The sequence below is a fragment of the Emydura macquarii genome, unplaced genomic scaffold (genome assembly GCF_026122565.2).
Source record: "Emydura macquarii macquarii isolate MOO-44397 ecotype Brisbane River unplaced genomic scaffold, CSIRO-AGI_Emac_v2 contig_3692, whole genome shotgun sequence".
Taxonomy (NCBI): Eukaryota; Metazoa; Chordata; order Testudines; family Chelidae; genus Emydura; species Emydura macquarii.
The window spans coordinates 12,477,541-12,501,205 of record NW_027133829.1 but is presented as its reverse complement, the minus strand read 5'-3'; the positions used below and the strand labels follow the sequence as shown (position 1 = coordinate 12,501,205).

The window sequence follows — 23,665 nt, the reverse complement described above, 5'->3', positions numbered from 1 at the left end:
CTGTGTCACAGCTCTGGGAATGCCCAAGAAAGGAGAGAGGCTGAGCCCTGCCCTGCCCTGCCCATTGTGCCCAAGAGAAGGCAGGTGGCAGAGGAAACACACCTGAGGCTCCCAGCAAACGCCCCAGAAAGTGCCAGAACCACTCACCAGCAAGAAGAAATAGAAGATGCCCAGGGGGATGATGACGAGAGCGAAGTACGGGGTAGCGAGGCAGATCATGAGCAGGGTGCTGATGATGCCTATGAGGCAGGTCAGCCAGCTGCGGAAGGACATGGGGATGGCCTCATCCACTGTAAAGATGTCCTGGGAACGCATGAAGAAGAGGGGAGATGCAGGCAGTGAGACGGGCCCCGCACACATTCAAGGAATAGCTCTCATAACGCTGCCTTCCAGCCCTGGAGCTTAGCATGATCCTACTGCCCAGACAGGGAGGCTGACTCAGAGAGAAGGGAAGGGACTTCCCTCAGGGGCATGAAGTGAGTCAATGGCACCGCTGGGAAAATGAATCCGGGGGTCTTGACGTCCAGCTCCCCGCTACTCTGACCATGAGACCCCATTGAGAATAGAACCCAGGAGTCCTGCGCTCAGTCTCCAGCTTTAACTGTTAGACTTCACTCCTGCAGCTCTGTGTGTTTAAAGCCAGCCAGATTCCTAGTTTGGATCCACCTTGTTCACAAAACAAAGCCATGAGGGGCTGCTGACTGCACAGTGAGGCTGCTGGGAAGGGCGTTGGTCCAACAGCACAGGAATTCCCCCCTTCCCCCCACACTCCACCGGGAGGAGGGTTCCTAGAATAAAGCTACTCTCACTGCAGCAAGAAATGTGCCTGTGAAACGCTTGAAGGAATGACCCTCCCTCTACTGCTGCCCCTGGACCCGGGTCTTGCCAGGACATCTGGGCACAGGGTCTCCCCGGCATGAGCTCTCACCTTGGCAAACCTGTTGACGATGCGACCTGTTGGGGTCGTGTCGAAGAAGCTCATGGGCACGCGCAGGATGTTGCTGAGCAGCTGCTGGTGCAGCGTGTGGGAGGCCCGGATGGCACCTCGGGCAGCGAGGAGGGCTCCAGCCAGCAGGAAGGCAGCTAGGAGACATGCACGTGGCAAGTAGGGCCAGGCTCATGGGACCTCGGGCCTGACACCACGGTCACCTGGAGACATCAGGCACTGGGACGGCAATCTTCCAGCTCCTAGGGCAGCCTCCAGCCCCAGCTGCCTGCTCCCAGCTTCCAGGGAAATCTGGCAACTCCAGCCAGCTAACTGCAGGAAATCTTGGGCCTGGCCAACTGCCAGCTGAAGCAGAGGCCTTGTGCCTCAGCAACCCTTCCCGGGGCTCTCCACCCAAATTCCCCAGCTCACAACAGCCCCTTGAAATTGGTGGGTTCCCCAGACTTACCCTGTGCCATGCCCAGCGCCCCAAAGACCCCGATCCGCACGTCCCGCTGAGACGCCGAGTAGGTCTGGTTCCAGTATCGCAGCGAATCGTCGGTCCAGTCACTGAGCCACAGGTTGGACCCCATGAAGGCGGCATATTGTGCAACGTAGGCGATGAAAACGCAGCTGGAGAATCCCCAGCCGACGGCACGCAGGTACCGCAGGTACAGGGAGAACTTCACCTGCAGAGCAGCACAGCCAGGCATGGCTTCCCAGCGTCCAGCTGCTGCCCGCACCCGACACAGCAACGCCGGCAGACCACATCCCTGCCCTCCCCACAGAGCACCGACAACCGCCCCCTCAGTTCCACACAGCACTGCCCCGCTCCCCACACAGCCCCACCTGCTGCCTGCTCCCCCAGCCTCCCCGCACGGCACTGCCCGCCTCACCTTCCCATAGCCGGCAGCACACTCCTACCCCCCACACATCCCCAGCAGCGCCCGCTACCCAAGGGATGGTGCGGTGCTGAGTCAGTTTCCTCAAGTGACTGTTTCAGTTGCAAAGCAGCAAGCGGTGGGGTGGGATTTCACGGTGCCCCCACCTCCACGCCAGGGGATCCCTTCTCTCACCGTCCCAGTTTCCATGGCCTCCTTCTCAATCAGCCTCTGTCCTTTCACCTCCTCGGCAGGCTGCTTCCCCTTGGGCCCCATCTCACCGGCTTGTAGGGCCTTCCGCAGGGACTTGGTGCTGCTGGTGCTGAGGCTGCAACAAGGCGATTGCTCGTCGTTAGCCCTGGGGCAGCTGCACCTGGCGTCGCCCTGAAGCCCCATCTGTCTCGCCCTGCACTGGGCCTCCTGCCCTAGCATGTGGCTGTGCCGGGATCTGCCAAGGACCCTGCACGGGATCCACTGGCTTGGCAGGAGAAATGTTTCAAACTGCTCCAAGAGTCCAGCGTTGCTCCCACCCTCACCAGCTTACCAAGCCCAGCGCCCACACTCCAGATACTCCTTCGCCCAGCCTGCAAGCCTCAGGGAAAAGCCCTCGGGCTGGATCTGTGACATAAAGGAACTCCTGGATAAGTATGAGCCACCAGCCATACTAGAGAGGAAACTATTCAACAGCACAATCCTGCCCATTGCATTGTGGGGTGGGGTTAGGGGTAGCTTCAACAGGGAAGAGTGAGGAAAGACAGCTAGATTGACCCTGCAGCCAGGGCTGAGAGCAGAACCATGAGGGCGGGACCCTCTTCTGACCACAGCTGAGAGCAAAGCAGGGGGCCCCACATGCCATTCAGGCCAGGAGGCCCCAGAGACTGGGCTCTCAGATGCTTCCCCAGGAAGCGAAGAAAGGATCCAGAGCAGGGGAAGATGCCAACACAGGAAGCAGGGAGAGGGAAGGGAGGGATCAGAGTGGGGAGGGAAGGCATGGGGGCTGATGACTTGAGAACGTCCCCACCTGCGGCTGAATCCTCTCCGCTGGATGCTGGCCTCTCTTTTCCAGTTCATGGTCACTACATCGGCTGGCACTTCCTCTGTGCTAGTCTCGGGGACCTCACTGTCCTGCTCCTCTCCAGCCCCAACTGAAGCAGCAGACACAGGAGTTAGGAGATGCCTGGGCTGGACGTGGTGTTAGGCACTGGACAGAGAACAGCCCACAGCTCTGAAGCCCCAGCCTACACTGTGCCCGCCCATGCAGCAGCCAGGGGCTACTGCCACCGCGGCAGAGATGGCAATGTCCTGCGAGGTCTCTGGGAGACCTTATTAAATCACGCTCCCGTATCCTGGGGGTCCACTGCATGGAACGAGTGGTTTGTGTGTTACTGTGGGCTGGGATGTACGTAACCTCTCGAGGGGGGAGATGAGAGTCCTGGGGGCTCAAAGGACTGTATCGAACAATGTGTCAGACAAGAATGGGCTTTCGGGCCAAAAGGTGCGGAGTGCTTTTCCTGGGTAAAAACCCAGCCTTTTGAAGTTACACCCTGCCTGAGCAGGGACCACTGGCTGCTGGTCACCTGACCCCCTGAGGCCAAGATTAAAGGCCCAAGTTATATAAAGGGAGAGACTCAGCCAGTCATGGCTGTTTTGGTTCTGGATCCGAGCCAGTTCTGAACTTGGAACCACAGGGAAAGCCTGGAGCCGGTGGTTGGAGCCGAGGTGATCTCTGCTGAGCTTTTTAGCATTGTGGGTTCTTTGTAGTATGTTTGTAGTATGTCCTCTCTGTAGTATGTTTGTAGTATGTACTGTAGTATGTTCTCTGCAGTGTTGTCACCTTAAGAATAAATGTGCTGTGTGGTGCCTTAGAGCTGCTGGCAGTTTTGCTGTTCAGAGACTCTGGAGAGAAAACCAAGCTCAGATGCTGGCCTGTTTGGGCAGGCTGGCTGGCTGGGACTGTCACAGTGTAAGCAGGGAGCTGTGCAGCCTGGGAAAACCCTGGCCAGGAGAAAGAGAGACATGGGGCTCTGCCTAAGAGAGGTAATGGCAAAGACACTGGGAGCCTCGAATGGCTGCCCTTGGTGGATCTCGAAGGGGGAACACAGGTGCAGTTGCCCTGAACTGTGACAGAGCCTCTCCAGTCACACAGCACCCCCAGATGCTCCGTGTCCCACTCCTGAGCTCTACCCCCGAGGTCTGAGAACTATTGCTGCCCGTGCTGCAAACTCCAGGGCCACCAACCTGAGCTACTGACGGCAGCAGAACTTGTTCAGATTCCCTGAGTGCAGCGAGCTGCTTGGGGATGCTGCTGGGCTGTGGTCTCCCGCAGAGTATGAACCCTCCGGCTTAGGGCATGAGCCAGCTGCTAGCTACAGGGGTGGGGAGGCAGCTCCCCCTGGGCAGGCTGTTCCCTCGCTGCCATCTGAAGGGCTCCTAGCACTTTCCCCTAAAGCAACTGGTGCTGGTGGCCCCCTTTGGAGATGGATTATTGGGCCACACAGACTCCTGGTCTGATCTGGAGTGGAAATCCCGATGTGCAGCCTTCTCTAGGTGGAACTGTCCCACTCCTTGTCAGGGCCTGGCTTGGAGAGAGCAGGAGCACTGCCTGGCTTTCCAGGACTCCCCAGCATGCTCCCAGTCACAGAAAGGGAAACGCCCAGGCAGCAAGATGAGCGTGTCTCCCTCCCAGCTGCAGCATGGGCCTTTGAGACCTGAGCTCCAGCCAGGCAGAACAGGGAAGGGGAAGAGACACTCCGGGATCCAGTCCCAGCCGTGTTCAGCTGCTAGGTTCCTGCGTAGTGAAGCAGCTCTTTCTGCTGCCTCATCCTGAGGCAAGATGAGCTGGGTCCTAGTGGCTCCGGTTCAGGAGTATGAGGGGTTGGAGTGTCTGAGCCAGAGGGACACAGGTCCTGCAGAGACAGACCCAAGCCCTGCAGACAGCATCGGCTGAGGCTCTCCTGGTATTAGCATTATCCTCGTTAACAACCCCAGGGTGGGGTGAGCTAGGGCCATCTTCTCTCCTCCGCGCAACACTGGGCAGCTCTGGGCATACCTAGCAGGAAGCAGGACTCCGTGGGGGATCTGCCGAGGCACCTATATGCAGCGGACCCTGAGCCAAGCACATGCCCCACACAGCTCAGACGTGCCCCTGTACCTGTGGCCTCCCCGTTGGGAGTGCTGTCCTCCTGGCTCCCATATGTGCTCAGGAGCTGAGCAAAGGCCCCCCCGTTAGCCAGCAAGGTGCCGTAGGAGCCCCGCTCAGACACAGCCCCGGCCACCAGCACCACGATCTCATCCGTCCTTGGCAGGAAACTGACGCTGTGTGTCACCAGGATCCGGGTCTGCAATGAAGAACGGCACAGAGGCTACAGGACCCCCTCGCCCCTGGCTGGAAACACATGCAGCCCACACTCCCAGTGGGGGACACACAGAGCAACCCGTCACCTACCTCCACTCCCAGCCGGAGACTTGCAGAACTCCCCCTCACCCACCCGCACCCCCGGCCGGGCACCCGCCAGGCCGCCCCTCGCCCACCTGCACCTGTTGGGCTGCCCCTTGCCCACCAGCGCCCCCAGCTGGGCACCCACCGGGCCCCCCCTCGCCCACCTGTCAGGCCCCCTCACCCACCTGCACCCCTCAGGCACCAGCCGGGCCCCCTCTCACCCATCCGCACCTGCCAGCTGGGCACTCACTTGCCGGGTCCCCCCTCGCCCACCTGCTCCCCCAGCCGGGCACCAGCCAGGCCCCCCTCATCCCCTGTACCCCCAGGCCAGGCACCTGCCGGGCCCCCTCGCCCACCCGCACCCCAATAGAGAGCCTAGAGGTGCTCCGACTGCCAACTGCCCAGAACTGCCCACCAACGGGCCCCTCAGCCAAGCCCCAGTTAAGCCACTAAGAGTGCATCCCTGGCTGCAGAGGGGCCACACACCAGAGCACCCCAGACAAGGGCAATGGGGGGTCTTTTGGGAGGGGGGAGGGCTCGGGGCTGTTCTCACCTTGCCCCTCAACAGCCCATCTGGCCCCAGCACCTGGTCAAAGAGGTGCCTTCCCACGTGAGCATCCACAGCAGACAGGGGGTCGTCCAGCAGGTAGATATCCGCGTCGCTGTACACAGCCCTGGCCAGGCTGACCCGTTGCTTCTGGCCCCCACTCAGGTTAATGCCCTGGAAGGGGAACGCACAAGGCTGTAAGTCCTGGGGCTCTCCCTGCACCCCCGTGTGCCGACTGACTTCCACTGACGCTCGTTCACGCCCTCCCTAATCCCACGTGCTCCAGCCAGCCCCCAGCATGTCCCACCCTATCCCCAGTGCTCCAGCCAGCCCCCCAACACCATATCTTCCCTGCACCCCCCACGTTACCCCCACGTGCTCCAGACAGCCCCCAGCACCACACGCTCCCTGCACCCCCCACCCTACCCCCAGTGCTCCAGCCAGCCCCCCAGCACCATATCTTCCCTGCACCCCCACGTTACCCCCAGTGCTCCAGACAGCCCCCCACAAGTGTCCCCATCCCTATCTCCCACACACACAGCCAGGGACTGCTGCTGCTGCTACCACCAGACCTTCTTCCTTGGCCTCGGACGCCCCATGCACCCCTCACCTCTGCAGACACTCATACATCCTCCTCCTCCTCCTCCTCCTCCACCTTCCTCACACACCCACGAGCCACCCACTTCTCCTACCATGTGACCCTCCTGAGCTTCTGATGCTCACAATATCCTCCACCCTCCCTGCCCAGCCCAGACACCGCTCCGCTTTCCTATCCCCACCTGTGCCCCATTGCCTCCCCTTCCCTGACATGCCCAGCGCCAACGACATGCCATTCATCCCCTCCCTTCCCTGACATGCCCAGCGCCAGCAACATGCCATCCATCCCCTCCCTTCCCTGACATGCCCAGCGCCGATACCTTCTCTCCAATCTCCGTGAGGTCACCTCCAGGGAGCAACTGCAGGTCTGGAAGGAGAGCACAGGCTTCCAGAACCCGCTGGTACCTCGTCTCATCCAGTTCTGACCCAAAGAGAATGTTGTCCTTCAGTGTGGCGTTCTGGATCCAGGCCTGCTGGGGAATGTAGGCCACAGAGCCCTGGAGGGGAGACCCAATCACAGCTGCCTCATCCTGTCAGCACAGGACTTGGCTCTGGACGAGGGGCTGGGGAAAGGAGGGATGGGGAGATAGGCCCGGTGGGGGATGCAGGGAACTCAACAACGTCAAGCTGAGGTTGTGACACTGGCAGACCAGGCCCCTCGGCCTGCACTGAACGCCGACAAACACACGGCTGGATCCAACGTGGCTCACCTGTGCCTTGGCGTTGTCCAGCGAAAGGTTACGTTTATCAGAACGTGTTTAGACTGGAACCCATTTGCGTGTGTGCGTGTGTGTCTTTACTTGCTTTAACCTTGTAAATGACACTCATTTCTTCCTCTTCGCTAATACACCGTCGCTGGTTTCTTGTAGGCTGGGCTACAAGCGCTGTCTTTGGGGTGAGTGCTGAGGTGCACTGACCTGGGGTAAGTGATGGTCCCTTTGGGACTGGGAGTCACCGCAATGCTGGGATGTTTCTATCAGAAGGCAAGCTTACCTGGGTGACAAGACAGATCGGAGTACCCACGGGGACTGCCTGTGACTCCTCGGTTAGGCTGTTATGGTGCCTGAGGAGTTCCCACTTTATACTTGGCTGGTGAAATGTAAGTACAGAACTCACAGCCAATCTGGGGTTTGTGCCTGGTTCTTAACAGCCTGCCCGCTCCCCAGCCACTGCAGACACCTTGACAGAGGTGATCCTTCCTCTGACGCTAAATGTCCTGCAGAACGAATGGTGTTTACTGCATCTCCCCAGGGCTTGGGAGAAGAGGGTGCTGGAGGTCAGGACCCTAACTAGCCTGTCCCCCTATAGCCCAAGGGCTGCTCTCCCTTCCAGGAGATGGGCAGACGTTTCTCCAGGTCACTACGCTGCCGTGCAATCTGTCAACAGCTTCCACACCGGGAACAGCACCAAGTGTGTGGGAGGACTGAAGGGTAGTGGCAGAGTGGGGGAGGGATGATTTGAGGGGCAGGGGGCTGCAGACCAGGACTGAGGGGCACTGGCAAAGCTGGGCATGTAGGGAGCCCAGGGCTGGAGGAGCAGAGAGGCACCAGCAGCGCTAGAGGGTGCCCCGGAGCAGGAATAGCAGGGAGATCTGCAAGTCAGGACTGAGGTGACTTGGCCAGGCCGAGATCCCCCAGCCAGGGTTCTGGCCATGCTGTTCACATCTCTGCTGGGGATGGGTACCACAAGGGTCTGCCGAGACTGTCCCATCACATGAAATGCCCCCCGAAGTCCAACACCAGCTCACGGGGCCTTCTCCATCCTGGGCAGCTCCTCTCACCTGGATGTTAACGTGCCCCTTGAGGTTCTCCATCTCTCCTAGCACAGCTGACACCAGTGAGGATTTCCCAGAGCCCACTGCCCCGACCACAGCCACCAGGTGCCCAGGTCTGATATCCAGAGTGACCCTGGAAGGACAAGAGGCCTGAGTGGGACTCAGAACAGCGCTGAGCAGCTACATTATCCAGCCCCTTCCCAGACTCCTGCGTTCCCTGGACGTCAAACCCGGGGCCTTGCATGGAGCTGGGAACATGAAGGGACCCAAACCATGTGCTCAGCGAGAACGAGCCAGCCAAGCTGGAGCTTCCAGCTGCCAGTGTCTCTGCCTGGGGGGACATGTATCCTGCAGGCCTGGGCCCGACAGGAGCGCTGCATTCCACCCATGACAGCAGGTCGCCAACAGAGAAGGGAGCCCCCCCAACCCACCAGCACAGCACGGGGCCCCGCACGCAGCACACTCACTCTCTGATCACAGGCTCGGCACCCTGCTCCCAGGCAAAGGTAGCCTCTGAGAACTGTATGGCGCAGTCTGCCAACAGAACAGGCAGAGCCTCAGAGACTGGGGCGTGGGGGGGGATGACAGCTCCCTCTCCCAGACCCAGCCCCAACCCCAGTGTGCCCTTGCCCCGGGAGCCACCAGCCCACCCAGGGGTTCCCCTCATGTCTCGTGGATCCTGGATTGGGGGGGAGGGGGAAGCAAATCCTACCCAAAAGGCCCTGCACATGGAGGGAGGGTGGTTGTTCCACAGGACCCTGCACGCCAGTTGCTGGGGTTGTACCTAAGGGCCCCACACACGGGGTGGAAGAGGTGGGTGGGTTGTGCCCCAGGCCCCACACACGGGGAGACAGGGGTGTGTGCCCCAGGGCCCCTTACATGCGGGGGGAGGGAAGGGGGTGTCTGAGGACCCCTCGCAGGGGTGGGGTGCTGCACGGACACAGCAGGCTCTACTGTGAGAGTGGCAGTTTGTTACCGACACTGGGGTCCCGTCTGACGGCTGAGAGGTCCAGGTCGCCACTCCCCAGGTACCGCTCCAGCCGCTCGGTGGACACGCTGGCCTGTAGGACGCAGAGGGGTGTCACGGTTAGACACAAGACCCAGCAGAGTGGGGAAGAGAGCTCCAGAACCTCCCTGCCCAGCCCTCACACCCTGGGGGACCCGGGGGGGGCAACTTCCTGGTTCCACATATCCCGAGACTGAACAATACGGCAGGGACAGTGTCTGTGAACTGCAGGCCCCGATCCAGTTTGCAACACACGCAAACAGAGGACATAAATCAGAGGGCCGGCTGGGTATGGAGCCCTGCAACCCAAGCCCTCCCCTGCCCTCCCCAATGAGTCTTGCAACCAGCACCCTGGGCCCCACACGCTGAGCCCTCAGCCATATCATGCGTCTGGGAGTCAGCCTTCCTTCACTCTGCCCAGCCCCAGGGCGCTCACCTGCACCAAGGAGGAGATGACCATGGGCAGCATGGCCATGGGGAAGCGCAGCACGTTGAAGAGAGAGATGGACGTAAACGCCTTCTGTGCATCGAGGACGTTCTTCTCATCCACCATGACGTAGACGGCGAAGCTGGCCACAGAGACCTGGGGGCAGGGGGTGTTGGAGACAAAGCACCCTCTGCCACTGCAGCCCACTGCGCTGTGCTGCTGCTGGAGTTCCACCCCACGGAGACCCAGCTCGTGCTCCTGCTGGGTGCCCCACCCTCCGAGCTCGTGTTGGGGTTTCCCCAGAGGAGCTGGCCGCGGACAGGCTTTGCCTGCCTCCCCTGGCACAGACGCCCTGCACAGGTGCAAGTCCCAGTACCTGATCACCGGGAGGCAGCATGGGTTGGTGGGGGGAATGGGCACATTATTCCTCATCCGCAGCCTGCCACCCCCGGGCACATCCCACCCCATAACCTCGAAGCCTCCTCCCCTCCCACAAAACAACCTGCACGGCCACGCCGCACAGCCTCACTGCCTTGGCCATAGAACTCCCGCCGCCCAGGAGGCAGCTGCGTCTCGCTGGGACTCCCACCCCTGCCAGTCCAGCCCCCTTGGTACTCACCAGGAATGGGGCGCAGGAGAAGAGGAAGATGGAGACAGCCTGAAGGTAGGCGAAGTGCAGCAAACCCTTCAGCTCACGCACCCGGATCTCCCCAACCCTTCGCTCAAACGAGGGCTCCCAGGCAAAGAGCTTCAGGATCTGAGCAACACGCAGAATGAGTGGATGCCTGCCCCACTCCCAAGGCTCAGCTGGCCTGCATGCAGCACCCCATCCACCAGCCCTAGGCTCTGCTCTCCCGCCAGCAGCCCCACCCATAGGGTGCTGCACAACCAGCCAGGTGCATTATGGGGGAGTCACCTCCCTGGACCCATACAGCAAATCCTATGCCATCATGTGCCATCGGCTCTGGGGTGGGGGGCACTGCCAGCACTGCTGCCGTGCACAGAAGGGGCAGCTGGGCACCGGCCCCAGGTGGGGGGATGGGGACAGCCAGGCACTGCCCCTCGGTGCCCTGGGGACGGGACGGCCAGGCACACACCCCAGAGGTCCTGGTGGGGGGCAGGGCAGCCAGGCACCACCCCAAATGCCCCGGAGGGGAAGGGGCAGCCAGGTCCTGGGCGGACAGGGTCCGTGGTGCTCACCTTGATCCCACTGAGGATTTCGTTCATGATTTTCATGCGCTCGTCCTTGTTCTTCATGTTCTTCATCTGCCCACAGAAAAGCCAGTGAGAAAGGCGAGCTGGGTCCCCACCCAATGCAAACAGCAGCTCCTCCACGAATGCCACACGTGGGTCCCAGGCTCACTCACCCCCTATCTGCCCTGGCAGAACTCCCCACCCCTGGACTCCTGTCTGTTCCCAGCAGGGCCCCCTCCCCCGTTGGCAGGGTGCAGGAGAGTCAGCGTCCCTGGGCTGGGCTCTCTGCTGGAGCCTAGCATCCCACTGCGCGGCCTCAGGCCACAGGGGCAGAGGGGCAGCTCCGAGCCGGCTCTGTGTTACCTCTCTGGAGAGATGCCGCCAGCGGGCAGGAGCATTGGAGGGAAGAGGCCTGCGGTAACTGGGGAGTGGGGGGCTCAGGCAGAGAGGGGCAAGGAGGAAGCCTTTGCCCGGCCAGCCCAGGGAGCAGACGCTGCCCAGCCACTGACCTGAATGGTTCTGGCCTTGGTGGCCAGGACAGCATTGAGGGGGATGAGCAGCACCATGACCCCAATCCCTGCCAGGACGGAGGGGCCCAGCTCCCACCACAGGAAGACGATAGACAGGGCGATCTGCAGCGGCGACGACCACAGCTGGTGGATGAAGTTGGTCAGGTCCATGAATCTCTGGGCGTCGGCCGACATCAGGTTGACCGTCTCCCCCACGGTGTACTCCTTGCGGGTGGCGTTGGAGATAGTGAGCGCCTAGGGTGGACGGCACAGTCACCAGGGGCTGGGCCTAGCCAGGCCAGACCAGCCCCCACCCGTGGACACAGTGCAGACGGCTGCACACGAGGTCTAGGACCAAAGCGTCAGAGCAGCTCCTGGCGGTGCCGAGCATCCTGCATTGACGCCCTGAGTCCTGGCTACCGGCCCAGAGCCATTCATCCTTGCTGAGCCTGGCCCTGGGGACCACTGCACTGCTGTGGGCAAATGCCTCCCCCCAGGACTCTGCAGCCAGCACGTCACTGCACAGGGGTTGCTGGAGGGAGCTGGCCCGGGTGCACAGGATGTTTAGTGTACAGCTCCCGGCAGATACCCCCAGGATGCCCAGCCCCCAGCCCATGGTGCTCTTGGAGGAGAGGCAAAGGCAAGGGGAGAGTGGCATGTACTGGGGACAGGGTTTGGAGGAGCGGGGGCCCCACATGCCATTCTGCAGCCGTTCCTGCAGGGAGTGCTGATGGGGGGACCACGCTGACCTTCTTGTAGACAGCAGCCATGAGTGCCGTGCGCACGCTCATGCCCAGCAGGAAGCAGAGCTGAAAGTACTGCTGCAGGCAGATGGACTGGACCAGCGCGGCTACAAACAGCAGCACGGCATAGAGGTAGCCCTGCCATGCGTACGACAAGGGGTCCGCCACAAAGGAGATCAGCAGTCTGATGGTCAGAGCAGCCAGTGAGACCAGCCAGGCACGCGGAGACCTCTGCCCCTCAGAGACCAGCCCCCCATGGACATCACCCTCCCGCCCTGCATAGACGAGCCACCCAAGGATGCCCCCACCCCTACCCTGCAGAGACCACCCCCCCAGGGACGCCACAACCCCTGCTCCTCAGAGACCAGCCCCCGAGGGACACCCTGCCCACAGAGACCAGCCCCTGGGGTACTGCCACCCCCATCGCAGAGGGTTACATGGTCATGCCCACCCCACAGGGACCAGCCGCCAGGGACACCCCCACTGCATTCCGTCTATAACGACCAACCATTGCCTAAACCCTGCACCATCAAGCAGTGCCCTTGTCTAGGAGCGTCCCTGAGCCAGCCACAGAGAAATCCCCCGGGACTGCCCTAGCCCCTGGCGGGGGGCAGGGTGGGTGAGGCCCCTGTGAAGGCAGCCCAGGGATGGGGACTCACTTCAGCAGCTGGGGGCTGGCAAACACCAGCAGGTCATGCACCAGCTTGAAAGCCACCGATTTCAGCAGGTTCCCCGCAAAGCTCCTGATCAGGGTTGTGGCCAGCCAGGCCTTGGGGTAATCCCTGCTGGGACTGCCCATGGCCTCCTTCCGCTTCCGCTTCCGCTTCGGCTGCTTCTCCTCCTAGACGGGAGCCAGTATGCGAGAAAGGGAGCTGGATCAGACAGACAGACAGACAGACAGACTGACTGACGACCCCCCCCCCTCGGGTCAGGCACCCCCTGGGGCCCTCCCCCACATCCGACACCCCATGGGCACCCCAGATCAGACACCCTCGCAGGTGCCAGGTCCAGTCCCGGAGGGCAGGGAGGCAGTATGGGGTGGTGGAAGCAATGGGCGCTTGGGAAGGGGTGGAGGAGCTGCAGGGGGTTAGTGCTTCACACTCTGATACCAGAGACTTGGGACTGGTTCTCGCGGCTGGGGGGGACATGTGGGCAGCACAGAGCCCCAGGGGAGAGGGGAGACGGGGCCTCACAGCCCTGTGCTGAGACCCTCCAGCTCGTCACGGAGCAGCACTGACTGTGGGGGGCTGGTGAGGGGAGCAGATGTGAGGACGTCTCGTAATGGTGCGTCCCTATTGAGCGCTCCCTCCAACCCTCACCCTGTCACTGCACAGTCACGGCACTCGTGGCTTGTGGGGCCCGTGCCAGGGACACAGGGACCCTGCCCCACAGCTGCAGCCAGGCAGTTACCAGCACCAGGATGTCTTGACTCTGAGCCTTGCTCAGCCCGTTCCTGTGATCTGGGGCTGCCTCCCACGAGCTCCTTTTGCGGTGGCGTCTCTCCAGTTTCTGATGGGCCTTCCTCACCTCGGCCCTCATGTTCCTGTCAAACCTGCTGAAGATTTGCTGTGTTTTCACGTCTTCTTTCAAGTCCCAGAGATCCTCCATCTCCAGGGGTTTGCGATAGCCCCGCAGCACCATCCTGTGGGGCAGGGAGAGCCTCCTGTCAGCAACGCCTTCCCCTGCAAGCTACAGGAACGAGTCTCTCCTGCTGACTCGCCCTCACACCCAGCACAGGGACAGACACAAAGCCACAGCTCGGGCTCACCGGGTGCAGACAGCACAGCTGAGTCCCCAGCGCCCCAAGCAACCGTCTGCCTTTGGGATGCAGGAAGCTCACAGCAGTGCAAGCCCGGAGTGACTGATTTCACCCCCAATTCCTCCCAAAGGACGGTGATACTCAGCAGGTAAGAAGAGAGGATCTGAGCAGGTGCTATGCAAACCTTAGCCTCACACAATGTAACCAGCCCTGGGCTCGCCACACACTTACATCGCTCCGCTGGTGCCCCTCGCTGCAACCTGCAACCCCCGCTGTTCCTGCCCTGGGCTCCCTCCCACACAGCTTTGCCTACCTGCTGTACCAGCCAAAGGTGATAGAACTCAGGAAGGAGGCTGTGACCTCTGGATTCTAGGACACAATGAAAGAGGAGAGTCAGTTCACCACGGCCGTGTCTGTGGCAAGAGCAGACGCAGTCTCCCCCTTCCACGGTGGAATCCGGGAGCCTCACACGGGGATGAAGAGGATGGCCAACTTGAGTCCCATAGAGCTTCATTCACGTGGGGCAGAACTGGCCAGTCCCGGGACCCACACAGGCTGAAAGGCAGGGGCTGAGAGCCCCAGGGGGCTGAAGTGCAGGGACTCCCTCCATCCACTGGGCCCACCTGAATGAAGCTCTCTGGGACTTTCTCACACGATCCTGGCCTCAAAGACGGGTTGAGATGGGATCTTGCTATGCCCCAGCCCCTCTGCTGAGACACCTTGTGGCATCCTTTCCCCCCCGCCCGAGCCACCCGCAGGGTCAACAGGCTGTGCTCACCCTGAAGGCCCAGACCTGAGCACAGCGCTCTTACCTTCTTGGCCACTTCCTCTGTTTCTGGGGCCACGTCTGAGAAAGCTGAGATGACCAAGAGGAGGAGCTGCAGCCCATAGGCGATGAGGAAGAGACTGAACCGCGGCAGGTCAGGAACTAGGCCCTGTGGGGGAGGAAAGCCCTCAGGGACAACTGATGGCACCTGCAAACGAGGTCCAGACCCAAACCCAGCCTGGACCCGGGGACCAGCAGGAAAGTGAGTGGGGCTGGGCCTTACCACAGCAGCACCTCCAGCCCCTCGGGCTAAGGCTGCCTGAGCCTTTCCACTCAGCCCCCCATTTCAGCTGCTCCTGAATTGCTGGAGCTGTCTCCTTTCAGCCCAGCCCCCTCTGGCCATGCCCCCAGGGGCACGCACTGGGGTGAGCAGAGCTGAAGCGCTGTGGGAGGGGAGGTGGACAGCTAGGAGCCATTTCTCCTTCTCCCCTCCTCACGTTCCCAGAGGTGCTTGCTCACGCTGGGGCTGCAGTGCCCCAAAAGCTGACACTAGTTAAGAGCCAACAATGGAGGGGATTTTCCTGGGCCAGGCCCTGCCCCTCAGGGGCAGAACTGGGGGTGTGAGGGATTTCCCAGGTGCCCTTGCCCTTGCCCCCTGCCTCTCCTGACCAGCAGCGCCTTCCGGATCAGTGTCTGGAGCGGGAACACCCCGCAGAGCAGGGAGAGAACCCAGAAGAGGAAGAGTGGTCCGGAGTCCCTGCGCTGACGGAAGCGTTGAGTGTCATGGAGCAGCAGAACCAGGAGCTGGGGAGAGAGCAGAGGATGTGGGGAGGCGGGTAACAGAGGAACCCAGGATTCAGGGACAATGTAACCTGGGCAGGGGGCAGAACCCCAGGGGCTCGTGAGCTGGAGATTATACACGGGCCCCGGGAAGTCACAGATGCACAACTGGGCTCCACAATCTCGGCTTCCATTTCAAAATGTGACCTGAGTGTAAGCGATGCAGTGCCTCTGCCTGAGTCTGCAGAGAGCCTGGAGCCGTCACTCACCAGCTCTCCGGCTGGATGAGGTGTTAGCTCCAGAACCTAAAGGTGCACATTTGAATGTCAATATTCATTATTTCACCGCTGCCCATGTTAGCAGACACATCTAATCAGTGTGCTGCTCCCCCAAACCGCCCTGTCCCCGGGGCTATGGCCCCCACTGCTACAGACTTTTCCTGAGACTGAACCTAACCCGCCCTTTATTCTGTTTCCTCCCCTCCCCCAGCTCTGTCCCCTTGGCCCCAGTGTGAGTTCAGCCGAGGGCAGGTATGGGAATCTCTTACCCATGTCCCGGTGTACAGGGCAGGGTTTGTATACTGGACAGCGGGGTTCCTGCTGGCAGGAGTCGGGTGGGGGTATGGGCCAAAGTCCTCTGCAAGTGTGAAGGTCAGTTCAGCCACTGCTGTCAGTAGCAGCAGAACAGTCAGCACCTGGGGAGAGCAGCTGTTAGGAGAGACACTGGCCTTGCCTCTGCCTGTTGGGTTACAGGGAACACGGTCCTACGGTGCCAATACCACCACAGAGGAGACAAGGGCTGGGATGTTGGCTGTGATACCATGCCCACATACCCCACACCCCGTTACACCCTCCAGCCCCAGACAGGCCCAGTTATAACCCTCTAAACCCAAGGACCTTTTCTGTCCGTCTGGGTCCACATGCCCCCTGCTTCATCTGATCATGCCACTCTGGCCCTATGTGCTCAGTACTCTCAGACTGCATAGAGCGCTCCCGCCCATTGTGCTCCCCAGCCTGCACCCCGTTACACCCAATTACACCCCTCCAGCCCAGGGCGTTCCCCACCCCACGCCCCATTACACCCCTCCAGCCCAGGGCATTCCCCACCCCACGCCCCATTACACCCCTCCAGCCCAGGGCATTCCCCACCCCACGCCCCGTTACACCCCTCCGGCCCAGGGCGTTCCCCCCTTGCTCCATTGTCCCTCTGGCTCTGTAGTGCCACAGGACGCCGTACCTGCTTGGTGAGGTAGATTCTGGTTAGAGACGATTTCTGGATTCTGGGTTTGAACATGGGAAGAAGCTGCCAGGGACCAAGAAGCCAGAGAAAGCCTAGCGGGATCCAGACAAGCAGGGTCTGTTCGAAGCAGAGCGGCAGGTCGGGCTGGGGGCCATCCAGTAAGGAGGCGTTCTGGGCAGGGCAGAGACAAGGGGAACAGAGTCATGCCACACTCACCAGTGTCCCAAGCCCCAGAGCATCCCACCCCTGCAGATACCCCAGCCCCAGGGCACCCCTCTGCCTGCACACAGCCTGAACCCCGAACCCCCAGAGCACTCCTTCCCACTTCACCTGCCTGACCCTAACCCATCCCTCCCCCAAACACAGTCCTGACCCCTAACCCCCAGAGCACCCCTTCCCACTTCACCTGCCCGACCCCTAACCCATCCCTCCCCCTAACACAGGTCTCACTCCTAAACCTGCTCACCTCCCTCCCCCAACACAGACCTGACCCCTCCCCCAGAGCACTCCTCCCCCTTCACCTGCCCAACCCCTAAACCCCCAGGCCTCAGCGCCTCCCTCCCCCAACACAGACCTGACCCCTAAACTTTCAGCACCCTCCCCTTCATCTGCCTGAACACCCTAACCTCCTCATCTGCCTGACCCCTAACCTCCTCAGTGCCTCCCTCCGCCTAAATGCAGACCTGACCCCTAGCCCTCAGAGCACCCCTCCCCCTTCAACTGCCAGACACTTAACCCCCCAAAGCACCCCACCCCTGTAGATATCCCAGCCCCAGAGCACTCCTCCGCCTGCATGCACCCTGACCCCATCCCTCTGAGCACCCATCCCCTACATATACCCCGACCCCATCTCCCTGAGCACCCCTCCCCTACGACCTGTAGGACAAATCTGAAATTAAAGAATTAGAGTTTCTGATTTTGGTTGAGGAAATATATCTGTGTTGTAAAGGAAGGCCCTGAGCAGCATGTCGAAGGAAAGCCATGAAAATAATAAGTCACAAGGGCAGAAGGAATGAAGTCGGGAGGATGTCTGGTTCAAAGAATAACTAATTCAACAAGAATAACAAGCCTGATGCCGTTGTGGGCGTCTGTTAGAGATCAGACCAGGAGGGTGAGGTAGACGAGGCTTTCTTCAGACAACTAATGGAAGTTTCCAGATAACAGGCCCTGGTTCTCATGGGGGACTTCAATCACCCCAACATCTGCTGGGAGAGCAATACAGCAGAGCACAGACAATCCAGGGAGTTTTTGGAGTGTGTTGGGGACAACTTCCTAGTGCAAATGCTGGAGCAACCAACTAGGGGCTGGGTTCCTCTTGACCTGCTGCTCACAGACAGGGAAGAATTAGCAGGGGAAGTAGAAGTGGGTTGCAACCTAGGCATGAGATGGTCGAGTTCAGGATCCTGACAAAAGGAAGAAAGAAGAACAGCAGGACATAGACCATGGACTTCAGAAAAGCAGACTTTGACTCCCTCAGGGAGCTGATGGGCGGATCCCCTGGGAGGCTAATATGAGGGGAAAGGAATCCAAGAGAGCTGGCTGTATTTTAAAGAAACCTTATTGAGGGCACAGGAACAAACCATCCTGATGTGCAGAAAGAATAGCAAATATAGCAGGCATCCACCTTGGCTTAACAAAGAAATTTTCAGTGAAAACACAAAAAGAAGCTTATGAGAAGTGGAAGCTTGGACAGATGACTAGGGAGCAGTATAAACATACTGCTGGAGCATGCAGGGGTGACACCAGGAAGGGCAAAGCATGATTGGAGTTGCAGCTAGCAAGGGACGTGAAGGGGAACAAGAAGGGTTTCTACAGGTATGTTAGTAACAAGAAGGTGGTCACGGAATGTGTGGGCCCCTTATTGAATGGGGGAGGCAACCTAGTGATGGCAACCAGGCAGATGATGTGGAAAAAGCTGAAGTACTCAATGCTTTTTTTGCCTCTGTCTTCACAGAGAAAGTCAGCTCCCAGACTGCTGCACCGGGCAGCACAGAATGGGGAGGAGGTGAGCAGCCCTGAGCAGTGAAAAAACAGGTTCAGGACCATTTAGAAAGGCTGGACATGCACAAGTCCATAGGGCCGGATGCAATGTATCCGAGGGTGCTGAGGGAGCTGGCTGATGTAACTGTAGAGACATTGGCCATTATCTTTGAAAACTCGTAGCGACTGGAGGCGGTCCCAGATGATTGGAAAAGGGCAAATCTAGTGCCCAACTTCAAAAAAGGGAAGGAGGATCCGGGGAACTACAGACTGGTCAGCCTCACCTCAGTCCTCAGAAAAATCATGGAGCAGGTCCTCAAGGAATCCATTTTGATGCACTTGGAAGAGAGGAAGGCGATCAGGAACAGTCAGCATGGATGCACCAAGGGCAAGTCATACCTGACCAATCTGATTGTCTTTTATGCAGAGGTGGCTGGCTCTGTGGATGTGGGGAAAGCAGTGGATGTGATATAACTTGACTTTAGCAAAGCTTTTCATTTGGTCTACCAGAGTATTCTTATCAGCGAGTTAAAGAAGAATGGGTTGGATGAATGGACTATAAGGTGGATAGAAAGCTGGCTAGATCGTCAGGCTCAATAGGTAGTGATCAACGGCTCAATGTCTAGTTGGCAGCCGGTAACAAGCACAGTGTCCCAGAGGTTGGTCCTGGGGCCGGTTTTGTTCATCTTCATCAATGATCTGGAGGATGGGGTGGATTGCACCCTCGGCAAGTTTGCAGATGACACTAAGCTGGGGGAGTGGTAGATACCCTGGAGGGTAGGGATGGGTTACAGAGTGACCTAGACAAATTGGAGAATTGGGCCAAAAGAAATCTGATGAGGTTCAAGAAGGACAAGTGCAGAGTTCTGCACTTAGGAAGGAAGAATCCCATGCACTGCTACAGACTGGGGACCAACAAGCTAGGCAGCAGCTCTGCAGAAAAGGACCTGGGGGTTACAGTGGATAAAAAGCTGGATATGAGTCAGCAGTGTGCCCTGGTTGTCAAGAAGGCTAATGGCATATTGGGCTGCATTAGTAGGAGCATTGCCAGCAGATCACGGGAAGTGATTATTCCCCTCTATTCGGCATTGGTGAGGCCACATTTGGAGTATTGTGTCGTTTTGGGTCCCCCACTACAAAAAGGATGTGGACAAGTTGGAGAGAGTCCAGTGGAGGGCAACAAAAATGATTAGGGGCTGGAGCACATGATCTATAAGAAGAGGCTGAAGGAACTAGGCTTGTTTAGTTTGCAGAAGAGAAGAATGACGGGGGATTTGATAGCAGCCTTCAACTACCTCAAAGGGGGTCCAGGGAGGATGGAGCTAGGCTGTTCTCAGTGGTGGCAGGTGACAGAACAAGGAGCAATGGTCTCAAGTTGCAGTGGGGGAGGTCTAGGTTGGATATTAGGAAAAACTTTGTCACTAGGAGGCTGGTGAAGCACTGGAATGGGTTATCTAGGGAGGTGGTGGAATCTCCATCCTTAAAGATTTTTAAGGCCTGGCTTGACAAAGCCCTGGCTGGGATGATATAGCTGAGTTAGTCCTGCTTTGAGCAGGGGGTTGGACTAGATGACCTCCTGAGGTCCCTTCTGACCCTAAGCTACTATGATGCTAATGAGATAAGGAGAAATTTCTAAAAAGACCTGTGGCGATAGGAGTGCCTACAAATGGTTTTAAATAAAACAAACAGACTCTGTCTTAAAAGGAGCCGGCATGGCCCTTTGCAACCCACACACTGGTGTTAAAGTCTGTGTGAACCCAGGTGAAATGGAGAAACTGCTGGGCTGCAGGGAGGTAGGAAAGGCCTTGGGGAGAAAGGCAGTTGTAAATCTTATCTGGGTTCAGACTGGAAACAAGGGTGAGCTGTCTCCAACTGGCTTTCAGCTGAAGTCTGTACTGGGCAATGACATCCCTTGTTTGCTGAGGGGTATAAGAAGTAAACTCTTCAAGGGTTCATTGCTAATACCTGCCTGCCCACGCTGGAGCCGCCCAATGTGGTCTGAGCACCCCTGGGCTTAGCCTGTTTGTCGGTATCTTGATCAAATGCTTATAAATGTTTGGTTACTGTCTGGATGTAGGAAATGGCTTATTATTTAGGCTTTGCAGGCATGTTTGGATTAAAGAAAGGAATTTATGGTTAAATTAGGGTTTGGTGGCTTCCTATAATCAACATTAATAATTTGAAATATATTATTAATAATTCCAATGACACCAAAGCCCATACCCTTCAGAGCACCCCTACCCTGCACACATCCCAAACTCATACCCCTTGGAGCACCCCTCCCCCAGCGAACACCCTGACCCCTAAGTCCCCGAGCACGCCTCCCCCTGCACACACCCCAACCTCTAATCCCCTGAACACCCCTCCCCTACACACACCCCGACCCTGAAGCCCTCAAGCGCCCCTCTTCCTAAACACACCCGAAATACAAAACCCCCAGAACAATCCTCCCCCTGCGCACACGGACACCTGACCCCCCAGAGTACCCTCCCTGGGCGCCAGCAGTCCCTGACACTCTGCAACACTGAGTTAAAACAACTGCCCCCCGCCCTGGATCAGAGAGGGCACCTTGGAGTGTGCCGTGCCTGGTGTCTCTGACCAGAGGCGCTCAGACCGGGGGCAAGGTCAGCCACTGGCTGCTCTTCAGATCATGCTCGTCTCACCGTTACCTTCCCATCCTGGCTTGGCATATCCTCACATGCTACGGCTGTGTGTTACGTGTGTGCAGCGCCCAGCACCCCAGGGCCTGATCCTGACAGGACCCTTCAGCACTGGCATTACACCCATGGTAAATAACAACTATAAAACCAGAGCCCTGAGGTGGGCCACGCTGCCCTCCCACCCGGGCACTTTGCCTCCGTTAAGGACTGGGTGACCCCAGGCTTTGGCCTAGTGTTTTCTGCTCTCCCCGTCACTGCATGCCCCTGCCCTGCGCGCTCTGGGAGGACCTGCAGCCACTTACCCAAAAGACAGAGCCACAGAACTCCTCCAGGGGCGCCAGCATGGCCCAGGTGCAGGGAGCTGATAGCTCCTTCCTCTTCACTCTCTGCACGGTGTGTTAGCCCTGAATGGCTGAGCAGGGTAAAAGTCCCCAGACACCCCAAAGAGGGAGGATGAGATCAGATCCCTGATGACAAGGCAGTTAATCGTTAACTCTCATTTGCTCTTGCACAACACCCCAAATGGAGAGATGCCCAGGGGTCCTGGGAGAACTGTGCAGGACCCTGGGGAGGGAAACCTCAGCTGGGAGACACACAGGGCCGCAGGAGTCAGGTATCTTAGCTCAGGTTATGTCTGCACTGCAATTAAAAACCCGCAGCTGGCCCGTGCCAGCTGACACGGTACGCGGAGCTTGGACTAAGGGGCTGTTAAACTGCAGTGCAGCCATCCGGACTCAAGCTGGAGACCGGGTTCTAGGACCCTGAGTAGTGGGAACCTGAGCCCAAATTCAACATGCCCTTAGCCCAGGACGAGTCGGCATGGGCCAGTGTAGACATATGCTCAGGGAACAGCCTGAGCTCAGAAATTCCAGCACCGAAGATCAGCACGTTCCAGCTGTGATCCGTGGGACGCCGCAGGGAGACACCATCTCAGACTGACCCAGTGAAACTGCTGGCAGGATGAGGGAGACAAGTGTTGCCAGTGTAAGACAATGCCCCACCCCTCAGGTGTCAATCAGGAGGGCATCTCTCTCTGTGTGCTGTCCCAGCGAGAACCCCAGGGGTCCTGCTACCACCCCTCCATGTGCCTCCACCCCCGCGGGGTCAGCCTCCTGCTGCGAGAGTCTCTGTGAGCAGCTGGACTCTAACAACAGTGGAGCCTCAAGCTGATTGTCCGGTCTCCTTCCTGGGAGCCCCTGGGATTCCTCACCTCTCTCCCATTTGCTTCCCCTCCTCCCAAGGGCCCCACGTTGCAGAGACCCTTGGAGCTGGGCACCCCTGAGCCAAACCCACTGGCTGGGTCAGCTGCATGTGCTCCTGCAGAGCTCCCTGCCTGAGGACCCAGCATGGCGGGTGTTGAGCTGACAGCACTGGCCTACACCACCAGCCCCTTACAACAGAGAGTGGGAATGTGGGGCAGGAGATGGTCCTCCATGCCATGGAGCTCCCTCCATGCCTCAGGAGGATGGTGGGTCCCTCCTGATGAGGCTGACTGGATACCAAACCAAAACCCCCCAGCTCAGGGAGTGGAGAGCGGAGAGAGCAGCAGACAGGGGCACATGAGATGCTACACTGCATGTTTTCTAGAGAATGGGACCCCCCCCGCAGTTCCTCCTGAGCAGCAGCAGGTAGCACAGGGTCTCGTGAAAGGAGCACGAGGGGGGTGTGGGAGCAGACTGAGATAAGCACAGGCAAAATCTGTCAACTCATTCCTTATATAATTAGTAACTTGCTCAAGGTCAACAATGGTTCAATAAGTAATTGCGCTGGCATTAGGCACCAGCCGCCCACAGAGAGGCGGGTCCAATGTCCAGGGATGACAGTGCAGAACTCTCATCAGTTAATTATTAGAGGCTTGATTGATTAAATACCATCTTAATTTCATAAACAACGCCAGCCCCACCTCATGTCGGGCCCTTTAACTCAGTGTTTCTCAATGCCTGGTCTGCGGACCAGCGTCAGTCCCTGAGATCTCCCTCACACGATTGAGGAAGGCAGCAAGCTGATCCCTGGCATCAAACAGGTTGAGAAACACACCATGCAGGTTCCGAAACATTCCTGATGGACACACAGGAACCTGCACCCTCGTACACAGGGGTGAGCTAAAAAAACAGCCATTCACTGTGCAACAAAAACCCATCAGTAGCGTGGATTGCGACCTCTCTGAGACCTGCAACTGAGCCTTCCCTTTCCTCCTTTCTTGATCACTATGACAAGTCCGCCAGCCTTCCCATAACTTGAGCCTGTAACCTGGGCATCATCTTCAACTCAGCTCTCTCTCTAGACCCTCACATCCAGGCTGTCTAAATCTTACCAATTCTTTCTGCAAAACTTCTGTAAGGTCTGGCCTTTCCTATCTGTCCACACAGCTAAAACTTCTGGCCAAGCTCTCCTCATCTCACATCTTGATTACTGCAATATCCTTTTCCTCAACCTGGA

General features: G+C 58.7%; 1 protein-coding gene across 2 annotated transcripts in view; it reads right to left on the bottom strand.

Moving 5' to 3' along the window:
* ABCC2 (ATP binding cassette subfamily C member 2) overlaps positions 1-21,639 on the bottom strand; it is a 40,756-nt gene extending 19,117 nt beyond the window's left edge. For both annotated transcript variants that reach the window (XM_067537111.1, XM_067537112.1), the window contains exons 1-24: positions 21,529-21,639; positions 16,584-16,757; positions 15,895-16,041; positions 15,237-15,371; positions 14,614-14,736; positions 14,115-14,170; positions 13,453-13,684; positions 12,702-12,883; positions 12,049-12,226; positions 11,300-11,554; positions 10,797-10,862; positions 10,216-10,353; positions 9,606-9,752; positions 9,140-9,224; positions 8,631-8,697; positions 8,170-8,296; positions 6,710-6,886; positions 5,799-5,966; positions 4,958-5,144; positions 2,828-2,951; positions 2,002-2,134; positions 1,395-1,614; positions 929-1,083; positions 148-303 (exon numbers count right to left, since the gene is read on the bottom strand). In XM_067537111.1, coding sequence (XP_067393212.1) covers positions 148-303; positions 929-1,083; positions 1,395-1,614; positions 2,002-2,134; positions 2,828-2,951; positions 4,958-5,144; positions 5,799-5,966; positions 6,710-6,886; positions 8,170-8,296; positions 8,631-8,697; positions 9,140-9,224; positions 9,606-9,752; positions 10,216-10,353; positions 10,797-10,862; positions 11,300-11,554; positions 12,049-12,226; positions 12,702-12,883; positions 13,453-13,684; positions 14,115-14,170; positions 14,614-14,736; positions 15,237-15,371; positions 15,895-16,041; positions 16,584-16,757; positions 21,529-21,570 — 3,474 coding nt within the window. In that variant the 5' untranslated portion in view covers positions 21,571-21,639. The remainder of the gene's footprint in view (positions 1-147; positions 304-928; positions 1,084-1,394; positions 1,615-2,001; positions 2,135-2,827; positions 2,952-4,957; positions 5,145-5,798; positions 5,967-6,709; positions 6,887-8,169; positions 8,297-8,630; positions 8,698-9,139; positions 9,225-9,605; positions 9,753-10,215; positions 10,354-10,796; positions 10,863-11,299; positions 11,555-12,048; positions 12,227-12,701; positions 12,884-13,452; positions 13,685-14,114; positions 14,171-14,613; positions 14,737-15,236; positions 15,372-15,894; positions 16,042-16,583; positions 16,758-21,528) is intronic.
* Between the last annotated feature and the right edge of the window lie 2,026 nt (positions 21,640-23,665).